This window comes from Rhinoderma darwinii, chromosome 3 (genome assembly GCF_050947455.1).
Source record: "Rhinoderma darwinii isolate aRhiDar2 chromosome 3, aRhiDar2.hap1, whole genome shotgun sequence".
NCBI lineage: Eukaryota > Metazoa > Chordata > Amphibia > Anura > Rhinodermatidae > Rhinoderma > Rhinoderma darwinii.
This window is the reverse complement of record NC_134689.1, coordinates 350,504,428-350,520,995: the sequence shown is the minus strand read 5'-3', so window position 1 is coordinate 350,520,995 and position 16,568 is coordinate 350,504,428. Positions and strand designations below refer to the sequence as shown.

The following is a 16,568-nucleotide window of genomic DNA, read 5'->3' as shown; positions in this document are numbered from 1 at the left end:
AGTATTGCGATTTCGATACCAATTTCGATACTTTTGCCAACAGTAATAAAAAAAAAATCTTCCGTTTTCTGATGTGAGGCGCGACGTGTGATGAATTTTGAACGCGCCTCACATTAATAGTAATTAATCCCATCATGTTTCTCAGTCATATTGGGTTAATGTGCGAGGTACATGATGGGGTTAATTACTATTAATGTGAGGAACATGGAGGGTAAATTCATCGCACCTCGCGCCTCACATTAATAAGTGAATGAAAGCCGTGTTTATTTCATTTTTTTTACAGCGTACACATCATAAATGATGCAAAAACATTGTTGTCCGCGCCATTACTGAATGTGTGTATTTTATGTATTGAGACTTATTTTAATGTTTATTGTAAAAAAGGTGAAGGTGTATTTTTTTAAAAATTTAACAATACTTTGTTTTTACTTTATTTTTAAACTTTAATGTACTGACATATATCAGATATGTGCCAGTACATTAGCCTGTGGACAGATAGCACACAGGCAGTTGTTAGGACATACTTGGGTATGTCCTAACAACATGAAATATGGTAAGACAGCCCTGGGGTCCGTCAATAGACCCTGGGCTGTCTGCCCATATATGGTATGGCCCTCGATCGCGTCACAGGAATTCCCTGTGACGCGATCCAGGGGCATCCCCCCTTCTCACTTTCCCCTGAATGCTGCAGTCAGCTGTGATCGCAGCATTCAGGGGAATAACGGCGGAGATGAGCGGTTTCTCTGATCTCCGCCGTTATAGAGCGGGGCTGCGGCTGTGTAATACAGCCATTGCCCCGCTCCTGACAGGAAGTGCGCGCGCGGTCAGCATGAGGTGATGCGGCCGGCGCTGCACTAATGAGCGGCAGTTCAGGCACTGAAGACAGAACATGGGGGTGTTTTGTAGCGCGCCCGCCATGTTCTGTCTCCAGTGCCGCCGCTCAATAGTGCAGCGCTGGCCGCATTGCATCATCCTGACCCCGCGAACTTATCATGACTCAGGAGCGGGGCTGTGGCTGAATTACACAGCCGCAGCCCCGCTCTCATAGTCATGTGTACTATACTGAGCTGTGCGGCTGCAACGTGCATCCCTAATGTAGACAATATCCGGCATATAAGACGACCCCACACTTTTGACATTTTTTTAAGGGTGTAAAAAGTCGTCTTGTACGCCGATATATACGGTACTTACTTCTCTGTGCACAATGCAAATAAATATATATAATTTTGACAATGTGATTTTCTTTTTTCTATAATCTATCTCTCACTAGTAAAATTAACCTAGCCTAAAAATTCTAGACTGTTCATGTCTTTGACAGTGGGCAAACTTACAAAATCAGCAAGGGATCAAATACTTATTTCCTTCACTGTAGTTATTGCAAAAAATATCCGAAAGTGTTTTTGCAATTACTGAATTTTGCATGAAAAATTTTCCTTCCTATAGGGTCCTATTGAAATTGCAGGTGATTTTATGCATTATTGTAATGCGGATATTATTTTTTATCTCAAAAAGAAGGAACACGTTTTCTGCAATGTGATATTGCATAAATCGCGATGTACTTATGGCACATGAATTCATGCTGCGAGCTTGTTCGAGATCACAATTTAAGACATCGAATGCTATATATCGCTGTGAAGCCCCAACCTTAGATGGAAGGAATTACTGGTGTAGCCATACAGGCAGGGACATAGCTATAAAGGGTGAAGAGGTAGCAGCCTCACCTGGCCCGAGAAGTCCCAGACGCCCCTCCACTACACAAAAAGGCACCAGTATTATGGTAGTATTAAAGGGGTTATGGGGGAGGGGGACCAAAAATTATCAGTGTACTCACTGCAGTATGTGAGTACACTCGCAAATACACATTTCATAGCGCTGCCGGGGGACCGGAAGTCTAGTTGCACAGCCTTCTTTGATGACGATATGACTCTTCATCACGTGACTGACCCCACTGTACTCTATGTAATCGAAGGTACTACTGCTTGTACATAGAGTACATTGGCGTTGGTCACGTGATGAATAGTCGTATCGTCATCAAAGAAGGCTGTGCAGGGGGCGTGGCCTGGACATGGCGCTGGTGAGACGTGTGGTGTGAGAGCTCCGGCGTCCCGACTGACTTCCAGCCCGATTAATAGCGTCTGACAGCACTTTACATCGCACTAATGCGAAGGGGAACACGCGGTAAAGCTACCACACCGGCAAGAAGAGATCAAGGGAGAACGAGAAGCGGCATTCCTCACTACTTTACAGACCCTGGGTCGCCTGCTTCCTCGCCTCAGCAAACCAACATGGCGGGTCGGGGTGCGGCCGCATCTGCAGCACCTTCAGGAGCGAGGTCGTCCTCGGAGCTGACACAGGACTTTCCAGCTCTTCTGGTCCGGGGTGAGTCTTCCATGGTCCCATCACAGGGCACTGAGCGGGGTCCCGATATGCAGGCACTCACATCACAGATGGCGGCCATTCCCACTAAAACAGACATGGAGGGATATGTCTCTTGCCTTGAAGCGGTGTGTAAAACAGAGATACGTTCTCTGAAAGAGGACATTCACCATATTAATACTGCTGTGGCGGCCATTGAAGTAACCACGCAGACACTCCAACAGCAACAGGTTTCCCAACAAAGTTTATTAGATCAGCATTCTGCCCACATTCAATTATTATTTGATATGGCTGATGACGCTGAAAACCGCAATAGAAGGAATAACATCAGAGTTAGAGGTATCCCTGAAGCTGCAGGACCCCAAGATCTCATTCCTACACTGATTGGGATTTTTAACACGCTATTGGAAAAACCGGTTGACTCCCGGTTGGAAATAGATAGAGCGCATCGTACCCTGGGTCCGAAAAGCACAGATCTGGCGAGACCACGTGATGTAGTGTGCAGGATACATTTCTTCCAAATTAAAGAGTCCATTATGCGTCAAGCGCGTAACAAAGGTGTTTTGGACTTTGACGGTGCTCCGGTGCAATTGCTGGCAGATCTTTCCCGCTCTACGCTGGCTAAACGGAGAGCAATGAGGCCGCTACTAATGGTACTTCGGGAGAAAGATATTCCGTATTCGTGGGGATACCCGTTTCAATTGCAAGTTCGACGAGGTTCGGCTACCTACTCGGTGTACTCCCCAGATGACATCCCCGAGTTCACAGCAGCTCTGGACTTGCCTGCTATTGTTATTTCTGATTGGCCGCTCTTCCCGCCATTACCACAGCGCCCGCCACGTCGTAACTCCAGGGTGGAAAATTATTCAGCTCCGGTCCGCCGTAGACGACTTCAGGCGCCGATGGTCCCGGAATCAAATCGGTTGGAATCATGATGCAACATTAGCTTCTCCCATAGCCTCGCAGGACTTCCTTGAACGTGATGCTGTTTTTTGAGGCTAGGGGCAATGTGCGGACATGGTCCTGTCCTAAACATGGTATTTATTATGTTGCTGCTTTCCTACTTTTCCCCAGATTTTGAGTTACAAAAATGTTACAGCATGGTTTTACAGGCCCGGAGAGGGAGCAGGAGCAGGAAGGTATAGCTGGGGCGCGAGCATAACTTGCTCTTATTGGTAGCCAGGCCCTAAGATGAAACAGTAGGTGGGAGAAGCCCGGGTTGTAATTGTTCATAGCCTCGAATTTCTTAATTCCTCGAAGTTCTTAATCCCTCTGATGCTTTCTGGGGAATGTCTATTTATAGCTGTTCCCTCCACCTTTCTAGCGGGGCCTGATATATTATATTATAGTATACATTATATTGCTTTATGTTATGGTTCCTTCCCTTGAACGTGATGATGTCATGCATGTGTGTGGTTCTTTTACAGGTGCCCTTTAAGGGCTAAACATATCGTTATCCCGCCACAGTTTCTCTGTTTTCTCTTAATATGGCGGTTGTTTATATCAATGATATCGGGTTAACGGAAGTTGGTTGGGATCATCCTTCTTCCATAGTTCAGTCAACTCCGTACGTAGGTGGTGTTCTGCTACGCAGTGAACACTTTACATATACCTCTTTCCCCTCAACTTAGTGGTTTTGGGGCTGGAACACCGTCTGTGGTGTTTTCCATAGTGTCTTAATTGTTTTCTGTCTCTCTTTGTTAATTGTTTCTCCTTTTCTCCCTCTCCGTCCCACTCCCTTCCCCACTTGTCGCCGTCCTCATTCCTGATGGAGTCTCTCAATTGCTGCTCGTTGAATGTGCGTGGATTTAACACGCCGCAGAAACGCTCTCAGATTTTGTATAATATGCACAAGCAGCGTGTCCAGATTTTGTTTCTACAGGAGACGAATTTTAGGAGTGAACATGTGCCTACTTTGACTCATAGGTAATATACACAGTGGTTCCATAGTACCAACCCGGAAGCTAAGTCAAGAGGAGTGAGTATTGCGATACATAGATCTCTGCCGGTGTCTATTGAAGAAACCCGATCTGATGCTCATGGGCGCTTTTTGTTTGTGAAACTTCAGGTCTGTGGGAAAATGTTCACAGTGGCCAATATGTACCTCCCTAATCATGATCAGGTGCGCACTTGCAGGAGCTACTTGACAGAACTTGCCAACTTCACAAAGGGCCTCTTGATCACTGCAGGTGACTTTAACTTTGTCTTAGACCGAGTTATGGACTCATCTTCGGGCAGGTCCTCGGTAGCAGCAACACAACTATCTGCTCTTAAGGCTAAACTTTTTGCAATGCAGCTGGTGGATGTTTGGAGGATACTTAACCCTCAAACAAGGGATTATACCTTCTATTCTGCGGTCCATGACATGTACAGCAGGATAGACATGTTCTTTGTGAGTCATCACCTATTGTCCTGCGCTCCGGCATCTCGGATTGGTTCGATGATCTGGACAGATCATGCGCCAGTTTCTCTCACTACGGTTCCCTGGGGGGGAGGCGAGGGAATGGCATTGGAAGCTAAATCCTCTTCTTTTGAAGGATTCGGTGTGTCGAGCGGCTGTTACCCGTTCGATCTCAGAGTTCTTAGATCATCACAACCTAGATCCCACCCCCCTACCGATACAGTGGGAAGCGCTGAAAAGTGTAGTGAGAGGTATCTTTATCCAACAGGGCTCCAGGCTTAAAAAAGAGAGAGCTTTTAAAATGAAGAAGTTACTGTCTTGTATTCAGTCCCTAGAGTCTGCACATAAACAGTCGAGACAGTCTCAAACGTTAGCGGAATTATCAGAGGCCAGGAATTCCTTGAGAGAGTTGCTGGATCAGGCTCAGGCCTCTTTCAGAGATCGTGCTAGGGGTTTCTTTTACCAACACTCTAATAAGTGTGGCAGAGCACTAGCCAGAGCACTCAAGCCACGGGTCCCCACCTCTTATATTCCAACGATTAAGTCATGCTCGGGTGACATTAAACATAAGCCAGAAGAGATAGTGCAAACCTTTCGGGAGTATTACCACTCCTTGTATAATCTCAGGGGACCTTTACAAGATATGTCCTCTGCTGCTCTGCAAAAGAAAATTGACCAATATGTGGCTAAAACAGCACTGCCATAGCTGGAAAGGGCTGAGACCGAGGAGTTGAGCGCAGATTTTTCTGATGAAATCCAGGGCGTTATCAAGTCCGCTCCGTCAGGTAAAAGTCCGGGCCCGGATGGTTTCCCGACGTCCTTCTACAAGACTTTTCTTCCGCAGCTCCTTCCCTTTATGACTAAGGTATTCAATTCGGTCACGTCGTCAATGCCCTTCACGCCGCAAACGTTGGAAACTACCATTATGGTTATTCCTAAACCAGGGAAAGACCATTCTGTGCCAATTACCGCCCAATTTTGCTAATAAATGTTGATGTTAAGCATTATTCCAAGGCAATTGCAAATAGATTGGCACCTCTGCTCCCGGGAATCATCCATACTGATCAAGCGGGGTTTGTCCTCTGGAGAGAAGCGAGGGACAATACCAATAAAATTCTTCTCCTGATGTCCCACGCGAAGAAAAAGTCCATACCCACTTGTCTGATCTCAGTTGATGCAGAGAAAGCTTTCGACCGAGTCCACTGGGTCTTCTTGAGATCGGCCTTACAACAAATGGGAATTGGCCCGGTAATGATAGAAAGGATCTTTGCTCTATATCAGAAACCCACGGCTAGAGTCAGGGCCAATGGCATTTACTCCGCAGCTCTACAGATTGCTAACGGAACCAGACAGAGGTGCCCGCTGTCCCCATTACTATATGTGATCACAATGGAACATCTGGCAGTGGCGATCCGTACATCTCCAGATATTTCTGGGATTAGGGTAGGTGGTGAATACCATAAGCTGGCGTTATATGCAGACGACCTCTTATTGTTCATTACTAATCCTGTTATTTCCTTCCCGGTGCTTATTCGAGAATTTGAAGAGTTCGGAAGGGTCAGTAATTTCAAGGTCAATTACACAAAGATGGAAGCGCTAAATTTATCGCTTCCACAGGAGTTGGTTGATCTTCTAAGATCATCCTTCTCTTTCAAATGGCAAGCGACATCTATCAAATACCTGGGGGTTCAGATTTCTGGCACTTTAACGGATCTGTACTCCCTTAATTATCCTCACCTAATGCAATGTACGCTGAAAGATCTCCAATCCTATGACAGAGCACAATTGTCATGGTTTGGACGTATTAATGCCATCAAAATGGATATCCTCCCTAGGTTCTTGTATCTATTTCAGGCAATCCCTGTTATGGTTCCTAGGGCGTATTTTAAGACATTGGAGGCAGCGTTTCGTAAGTTCGTCTGGGGCACTCTGAGGCCTCGCATTAGTATGAGCTCATTGTCTCGCCCTAAGCTGAAAGGGGGAGCGGGACTCCCAGATTTGGGGTTGTACCACCAAGCTGTAGTGCTTTCTAGAGTGATAGATTGGTTTCATAATGACACCAATAAACAATGGGTGGGGATTGAGAGGTCCTTGGTGGCGCTCTCTCTGAGATCGCTGCCGTGGATTCTGCCGGATCATCGACCACCCCTCTCGACCCTTCCTATGCTTACCCATCATTTTCTCACTCTCTGGGACAGATTGATGGTTCGAAAGGGGCTTTCCCATAGACCAGGACTTCTTAGCCCTCTGTTCGATAACTCTGAGTTTCCACCAGCTGTTCACAAAGCTACCTTTTTGAGTTGGACCGCTTCAGAAGATACTAGGCTATGTCAGGTGATGTCGGATGGGGGTCGCCTCCCTCCGCTACATATGTTGAGAGAGACCTGCCCGGAGAGGACTCTTTCATGGTTGGAATATGCACAATTGTCTACCTTTTTACACTCGGCCCTGCCGGACGGTATCTGCATCTCAGTGACCACGTCCTTTGAATCATTGTTGCTCTTACAAGAGCCACCTCGTGTGATCTCCAAGATGTATGCCATCCTATTGGAGACTTCTGTCAATCAGTCCCCTGCATATGTTAGCGCATGGGAAGAGGACCTAGGTTTCTCCATATCTCTGCTTGATTGGGACAGGGTTTTCCTCCTGACCCATAAAATGCCAATGGCTTGCCACGTTCAGGAATTTTTTTTTAAAATACTGACCAGATGGTACCGTTGCCCACAGATTCTACATAAAATGTACCCAGAAGTATCAGATGTCTGTTGGCGGTGTAGCAACGAGACTGGCACGATGTTGCACATTTGGTGGTCCTGCCCATTGTTGCAGACTTTTTGGAAAGCGGTGTTCGACATCTATGCATTGATGGAGTGTGCTCCTATCATACCCACTCCTCAGATGGCTCTGTTAGCCTTGATTCCGGGTCCTCTGTCAGGCATAAAAAAGGGCCTACTCAGACATTTCCTGACAGCAGCACGGACAGTAATTCCTAGACACTGGAAGACTTCTGCGGTGCCTACGATTGGTGAATGGGTTGTGGAAATGGACCTACTGTGTAGAATGGAGTCTCTTCTTGCAGAAGACAGAGGCAGCTATGACGCGGTGCTTTATCTATGGAACGCATGGTCATCCTTCAAATCTGGTCCTCATTTGGCAGACTGGTTGAGCCAGAGTATTCCATATGGTGGTCCTGATATAGGTCCTATATAGCTAGGTCCTGATTGGGCTTCATCAGAAATGGAGGCGGTACAATATTCCTCTTGTGGTAATGTCTCTGCTCCCAGCACTCATTAAGATTCCTCATTTTCTTTCCCTTGCTCTTCTTTTGTCCGTCTTCTCTTCCCTTTCTTTTTGTCTTCTTTTGGTTTGTCTTAATCTTTCCTCTTCTTACCTGTTCGGGGGGGGGGGGGGGGTCACTTTTCATAATATGTGTCAAGTCAGGGAATATGTGCCTTGCAAATATAGAAAGGCATTCTCTACCTCATGTGCCATGTGCCCGACTGTATATTTTTCTAAATGCAGGTGACAACTGCCCCGGAGTAACAAGGATATTGATGTACATAAGCGTTTGCTTCTATCTATATGATAGGATTTGTTTTGATTTGATATGTTCTGTTCTGATCGATTACGAAAGTATTCACGCACTTTATTCTTGTTCTCGTGTGTTTGTAAACTTTACAATAAAAATCTAAATTATGTAATTGCAAAAAAAAAAAAAAAAAAAAAGAAGGCGGCTGTGCAAATAGACCTCCCGCCCCTCAGCAGCGCTATACAAATTGATGAAAAAGGACCAGAATGTATATTATCGAGTGTACCCACATACTGCAGTCAGTACACTGCTAATCATTTTTGGTCCCCACATAACCCCTTTAAGGACTACAAAAGGAGTCTGCAACCCGTGGCCCTCCCATCCAGTGGCGTAGCTATAGGGGTCACAGCGGTCTCAATTGCGACCGAGCCCCCGAAGCCAGGGGGCCCGCGACCCCCCACACCACATCAATAAAAAGTTACTATAGTAACTTGGGCTGCGGGCCCCTGTTACTATAATAATTGACAGTACTTGCCTTCCTGGCTCCGGAGCGCAGCAGAGGTCTTGACGTCACATCGCTGTGCGCCGTGCACAACATCATGATCCTTAATAGCTGATGTGTTGGGGTCCGACTCCCGGGAGCCGGCCAATCAGCTGTTTTGAAGAGGCCGCAGCACTCTTACGAGAGCTGCTTCCCCTTCATTCCGGACACTTGCTCACACTGTGAATCAGTGTCGGCGATTCACAGTGTTAGCGAGTAAGTGAAACGAAGGGGAAGCAGCTGTCGTACGAGCGCTGCGGCCCTTTCAAAACAGCTGATTGGCCGGCTGCCGGGAGTCGGACCCCAACACATCAGCTATTAATGGCCTATCCTGAGGATAGGCCATCAATGTTTAGGGACTGGACAACCCCTTTAAGCCTACGATGTAGCAGGCTTAGAGGGCCCATGAGACAGGATCACAGATTGTGTGATGACGTCTGCTGGGCCCTGTATCTAAGCCAATCACATGGTAGGCTTAGAAACATGGCCCATGTGTGATGCTGTTTGCTGGGCCCTGTATCTAAGCCAATCACATGGTAGGCTTAGATGCATGGCCCATTTGTGATCCTGTCTGATGGGCCCTGTATTTAAGCCTACAACACGGTAGGTTTAGATACAGGGCCCCAGCACAAAGTAATCTTAAACTGTATAAGATTACTGTCTGCTGGACCCTGTATCTAAGCCGACCTTGTGCTAGGCTTAGATACAGTGTCCCACAGACAGTGTCACACATGGGCCCTGTATCTAAGCCTAACACATGTAAATCATACTAAATAGTTTTTTTTGTGTTTTCTTACAGGTTCGGTCATTGGACTACGTCAGATTCCAGGACTACTTCGATGACAGCTTTTTTTATTATCAATAAAATGGTTAATGAGGATTGTGTGTTTTTTTTTGTTTAAATAAAATATTTTTTCTATGTCTTCGTGTTTTATTTTAAACTATATTACTACCGCCTTAGTAATGGCCGCCGGCTGATTGACAGCATCCATTGCTAAGGCGGGGCTTCGTGTTAGCCGGTGCAGAGGCGAACACTAACCCCAATTATTACCCCGGTACCCACCGCCACCAGGGTTGCTTGGAAGAGCCGGGTACGATCCAGTACTTGACCATCTGTAGTGATGGTTGAGCAATGGGGCGGCCACAGGCTAGTATTATCAGGCTGGGAAAGACCAGAAACAGCGGCCCTTCCCATCCTGGTAACGCTGCCTGCTGCTATGTTCCATCTGGCTGGTTATGAAAAATGGGGGGGGGACCCCACGTCATTTAAAAAAAAAAAAAATTGGAAGGAATGATGTGGGGTCCCCCCCCATTTTCATAACCAGCCAGATACAACACAGCAGCAGGCAGCATTACCAGGGTGGGAAGGGCCACTGTTTTTGGCCTTCCCCAGCCTAATACTGCCAGCCTGCGGCCGCCTCGGTGCCTGGCCGTCACTACAGATGGTCGGGTACTGGTTCGTACCCGGCTCCCCTGGTGGTGGTGGGTACCGGGGTAATAATGGGGGTTAGTGTTCGCCTCTGCTCCTGCTAACATTAAGCCCCACCTTAGTAATGGAGGTTGTCAGCCAGCCAGCAGACATTACTAAAGCGGTAATAATAAAGTTTAAAAAAACAAAACACAAGCACATAGAGAAAATATTTTATTGAAATAAAAAAACAACCCCCATTAACTATTTTATTGAGAATAAAAAAACACTGTCATTGAAGTAGTCCAACAACCGAACTTGTAAAAAAACACAAACACACAAAAATAATTAGTAACACAAAAAAGTAAAACAATTATTATTCTTACCTTTCCTGGGTCCAGCACTGGAGCGGCAATGTCAGCGAGCGGAGTCCTGTATCGAATCCGATCATGTGCGATACGGTCTGCTGAGCTACTGTATCTAATCCTATTATCTGCGATACGGTCTGCTGAGCTGTGTATCTAATCCTATCATGTGTGATACTGTCTGCTGAGCTGTGTATCTAATCCTATCACATGTGATACTGTCTGCTGAGCTGTGTATCTAATCCTATCACGTGTGATACTGTCTGCTGAGCTGTGTATCTAATCCTATCACGTGTGATACTGTCTGCTGAGCTGTGTATCTCATCCTTTCATGTGTGATACTGTTTGCTGGGCCTTATATCTAATCCTATCATGTGTGATACTGTCTGCTGAGCCACTGTATCTAATCCTATCATGTGTGATACTGTCTGCTGAGCTTTATATCTAATCCTATCATGTGTGATACTGTCTGCTGAGCTGTGTATCTAATCCTATCATGTGTGATACTGTCTGCTGAGCTGTGTATCTAATCCTATCATGTGTGATGTCTGCTGAGCTGTGTATCTAATCCTATCATGTGTGATACGGTCTGCTGAGCTACTGTATCTAATATAATCATGTGTGATACTGTTTGCTGAGCCACTGTATCTAATACTATCCATAGTTGATAGGGTCGTAGTGCTATAGATATGCTGTCTCCTATACACACACACATTTTGGACACATATGTATTGGGCCAATAAGAACTTTTGCATCGGGGCCCATGAGCCTTTAGCTACGCCCCTGCCTCCATCTGTGCATACCTGAATTTGTATTTCAGAATTATCATCGTGCCCTTTCTTGGCATTTAGCACTAAGTGTACATGCCCCACCAACCGCCTAACTTTGCCTCTGCTCTTTCCTATAGGTAGTTTTAATGCCATTAACGCTGATCCTGTTCACATTGCCTTGCTTTGTATTACTCACCTATCTTGCTCGGTGGACTCCTCGGCTCTTGAGTCAGTATAACTTGCAGACTGCTAAGTATAGCGACAGCGATAAGAAGTATCTGCTGCATGATGTCTGCTCAGCCTCGCACTGGTCACAGTGCAGGTGACACCCCCCTCTTCCTCGCACTGGTCACAGTGCAGGTGACGCCCTCCTCTTCCTCGCACTGGTCACATTGCAGGTGACGCCCTCCTCTTCCTCCTTCTCCTCCCCCTCCTTCTCCTCCCAGTGACTTCTTGGCTACCTGCCCACATCTATTCCATGTATGTCTGCCAGTACAATCTCCCCCTACAGTCCTTTCCTGTCAATGCATTTCTATTAGCTTTATGCTTTACTGAGTTTGTATCAATAATATGTAGTAAATGAAGTCAATTATTTCTCTACATAAGAAGCATGTGTTCACAGGTGCCGTCAAACAAACATAAATACTAATGAATAAGACACAAGAGACTTTTTTCAGATTTTCATTTTCGTTTTTTCCTCCCCACCTTCCAGAAGCCATAACATCTTTATTTTTCCGTCGATATAGTCCTATGAGGGCTTCATTTTTGCGGGACGAGTTTTAGTTTTTTGTAGCACCATTTATTTTGCCATATAATGTACTAGGAAACGAGGAAAAAATTATTTGTGGGGTGGAAAATGAAAAAGACAGAGATTCCTCCATGGTTTTTTGCGTGCAGTTTTTACGGAATTCACTGTGCAATTAAAACAACATGTTAACTTTATTCTCTGGGTCAATACGACTACGGTGATACCAAATATATATCGTTTTTCTATATTTTACTACTTTTATACGTAAAAACCTAAGTGTAAAAAAGAAAATTTATTTTGCGCCGCCAAATTCCGAGAGCCCCAACTTTTTTATTTTTCCGTCGATTAAGTCGTATGAGGGCTTATTTTTTGCGGAATAAGCTATAGTTTTTAATAATACCATTTTGGGGTATGTGCGACGTTTTGATCACTTTTTATTTCATTTTTTGTGGGAGATGAGGTGACCAAGAAATAGAGATTCTGGCGTTTACAAAAAATTTTTTACCACGTTCGCCGTGCGGGTTAAATAATGATATATTGTAATAGTTCAGACTTTTACAGACGCGGCAATACCAATTATGTTTATTTCTGTATTTTTTTACTATGCTCTAGGGGGAAAATGGGAAAAGGGTTGTTTTTTTTTACTTTTAATATTTTTATTTTTTTTTACACAAAAAAAAACCTTTATTTAACTCATTTTTACTTTTTTTATTAGTCCCCCCTAGGGGACTTCAACCAGCGATCGTTAGATCGCATGCACGATATACTGCAATACTAAAGTATTGCAGTATATCGTGAATCTGACAGGCAACTATTAAGCCGAAGGCAGGGCTTAATAGGTGTACAAAGATGGCGGACCCGGGGCCTTCATTAGGCCCCCAGGCAGCCGTAGCAACCATCGCCCCCCCCCCCCGCGCGATTGCGTTGCTGGGGGCGCGATGAGCTGTTAGAGGGAGTCCCCAAAAAAGTAGTTTTATTTAGTAAAAGTGTCAAAACAAATAACACATACACATATATTGTATCACCGCGATCGTAACAACTTTGAAAAAATTAAGTAAAAATATTTCAACCGCCAGATGAACGGCGTCCAAAAAAGACACAAAATTCCTTTTTTTCTCCCATTCCCCCCATAAAAAATAAAATAAAAGTTAATCAATAAGCCCCATGTACCCAAAAATAGTACTAATGAAAACTACACATCGACGGAAAAATAAAAAAAAGTTACGTCTCTTGGAATGCGGTGATGCAAAAACAAGTAAATTTTATTTTATTGGGTTTGTATTGTGCAAACGTAGGAAAATATAAAACCTTTATATATTTGCTATCCCGTAATCGTGCCGACTCATAGAATAAAGGTAACATGTTATTTACACTGCATAGTAAACGGCCTCAATTTATAACTAAAATCAATGCTGGAATAGCTGCTTATTTTCAATTCTCTCCTAAAATAAAGTTCATAAAAGTTAATTGATATATCACATGCATCCAAAAATGGTGCAATTGAAAAATACCCGTCCCGCAAAAAACAAGCTATTATACAGCTATGTCGACGGAATAAACACAAAAATGACATCTTATGGAATGCAACCGTGAAAAAAAAATAGAAAATCCTTGGTCATTAACGAGCAAAAAGGGATGACGTTTCATCTCATGTGACTGCTGCAGCCAATCACTGGCTGTAATGGTCACATGGGCTACAGCATCATCAAAGGAGGCCGGGCTGCACAGAGACCAGATTGACACATCGCTATGGCAACGCCAGTGGAGGGAAGCATTGGCTTTTTTTTCTTCTGCTCTTCTTTTCGCAGTGGCGATTCCGGACGAAAATGTGCACTTCAATTTGGTGCGATCTTTCCGCCGGAATTCTCTGCAGGTTCTAGGTCGGATACGCTGTGTACCTGTGCGAACATACCCTTGTAGTGTTTGGTGGATTTACTGAACATATTAACCGTTCAGAAAGAGCAGAAATAGCGTCACTCACTCCTTCAATTGCTTTATTTAGGTTTCAAACACCGTTTTGTTGTGGCGTTTTCAAGGCATTTTGGATTTTTTTTAGCTGAAAACCACTGCAGCCAGATGTTATTTTAAAGTCTATTGTGAAATATTCAAAAGTCTACATCCACAGCGTTTTGCTTTGTGTTTTTTGTGTCAGCAAAATTGTTTTACAAAACGCAGCATGCTCTGGGTATGGGCTTCTCTATAGAACTTGAAAAAAGCCACGACAAACACATGTACAAAGTTACACTTAATAAAAATCGGTATCAAAAACGTATTTAAAAATACAATAAAAAAGCACATTATATATACACAACTAAAAACACCGGACAAAAACCCTGTGTGAAGGAAGCCTTAGGCCCACGTAGATAAATGCTGTGGAATTTCCGCAACAGAGTTTTGTGTGGAAATTCTGCAGCATTTACAGTAGCAGCAAAGCAAATTAGATTTAGAAAAACTCTGATGCCCACGATGCAGAAAAAAACCGCAGCATAAACGTTAATAAATTGAACTGCAGTACAGAATTTAATTCCGCAGCATGTCAATTTATGCTGCGTTTTTGTTGATTTTCTGTTCTGCGTTTTCCCCATTGAATTCAATGGGGATGAAAAACCCGCAACAGAAAGCCAAGTGTGGCGACTTTTGCGGCGTAATTGCAGTGATTACCCCGCAAAAATCGCAACTCGGGAAGAAAAACAAAAAAACTTACACAGTCCGGTTTCCTGGGATGACGTTTCATCCCATGTGACCACTGCAGCCGATCACAGGCTGCAGCGTCACATGGCCTGCAACGTCATCGTAGGAGTCCGGACTACGCGCAGAGAAGACGGAGGGGGTATGAGCACTTTCTTCCGCAGCGGAAATTCCATTCGAAAAACCGCACCACAGCGTATCCAGCCCAGTGGGAACCCAGTCTTTGGATGCATTTAAAGGCAATGTATGACTTATTTTCTCAACAGTTTTGATCGCATAATTTTGGTTAGACAAGAACACTTTATTTTACAGTTGATAGCCGACCAGAAGGGGGCAATGTTATCAGTTTAACCAGATGAGTGTATGCGCCCCTCGTTTACCAACTCCTCCAGCAAAAGATTGAACACTGAGGGTAGAAGTCGTGAAGTAAGGCCGGCAACCTCTACCATAAAGTGAGAATTTTGTAATTTTTCGCCTGTAATTTGCAGGAAATGGAGGACTTGTGGGTTAAGACAAATGCCTTAATCCACTCCTTAGGAGAGGTTTGTTGCAATTCCACTTCCCAAGTGGACATAAATGGGGTATGGTGTAACCACAAGATTCCCTTAAGAGTAGCTTCTCCCCCAAAAAAATAAGTGTTAGGCCTAATTCACACGACCGTGTTCGGTCCGTGATATACGGTCCGCATGTCGGCCGCATTTCCCAAACCAAACAGTGCAGGGAGCGACGCCAGGAGTCACTGCCTCTCCGCAGAACTACTGTCCTGTGCTGAAAACATTACAGTACGGCAGTTTTCATGCAGCGAGGCTGGGACTCCTGGCGTCGTACATAACTATGATGATAGTAGCGTTCCTCCCTGCACTGTGTTCAGTCCCGGAAATACTGCCGACATGCGGACCGTATATCACGGACCGAACACGGTCATGTGAATTAGGACTTAAAGTTGTCATCTTTTGTCAATTTGTTAGACTTCTTTTCAGCTTTTTATGGTAAAGCTTAGTGAGAACATGGTGCCGCCATTACAGCTCCTACAGTTGGTGTCGACCAGCTCATTCATGAATGAAAACCTGTCTTGCTGTGCTGCAGGTTCCAGGAATGTATCATTTCACAACTCTACAGATTTCTAAAAAAGCTAATAAAATAGTAGTTGCGCCCATATTAGTTGTCACCTACCCAGACCACAAAATCTATGATACTAAGTATCATAGACAATTCCAATTAATTACAATTGGACCCGTGCACGATAATCTCCGGGCATCACAGTTGCTACGGCAACAGTACCGTCCAGTGTTTAAGAGCTTCTCTCCCCGCCCGATGCGAATTCAGGTGTTAGAGTAGAACTGGACTGACATCTTAAATGGAACGTGCGACTTTGATAGAATTATTGAATCTACTGAGATGTCAGAAGATATCAAAGCCCCCACAGATCATAGAATCAGAGACAGCTCATAGCTGTGAGATTTCCATATCTCTGAGCTATGCATTCACATCAATAGTGAGTTCATCTGCATGTCCTAAAATTGAAAGAACCGTTCAAAAAAAAAAAAAAAGGTACAAATACCCCAAAGTGGTCGTATGAGAATTTTAAAAAAACAAACAAAATAAAAACAAACGACCATGGTTGTTTTCGTCTAAGTGGTATTGCATCAAAGCAATTGGGCTGAGCACTGCATTATCAAATAGAGCCTGTGGAAGAAAGCGGCCATGTTTTTCTATTCATGAACATCCCTTTTAAGATCGGT

At 44.5% G+C, this 16,568-nt stretch overlaps 1 protein-coding gene across 1 annotated transcript in view; it reads right to left on the bottom strand.

Moving 5' to 3' along the window:
• Positions 1–11,725, bottom strand: part of LOC142749916 (prenylcysteine oxidase 1-like) — a 45,118-nt gene extending 33,393 nt beyond the window's left edge. Inside the window, exon 1 of the mRNA XM_075858510.1 lies at positions 11,587–11,725. Coding sequence (XP_075714625.1) covers positions 11,587–11,677 — 91 coding nt within the window. The 5' untranslated portion in view covers positions 11,678–11,725. The remainder of the gene's footprint in view (positions 1–11,586) is intronic.
• Between the last annotated feature and the right edge of the window lie 4,843 nt (positions 11,726–16,568).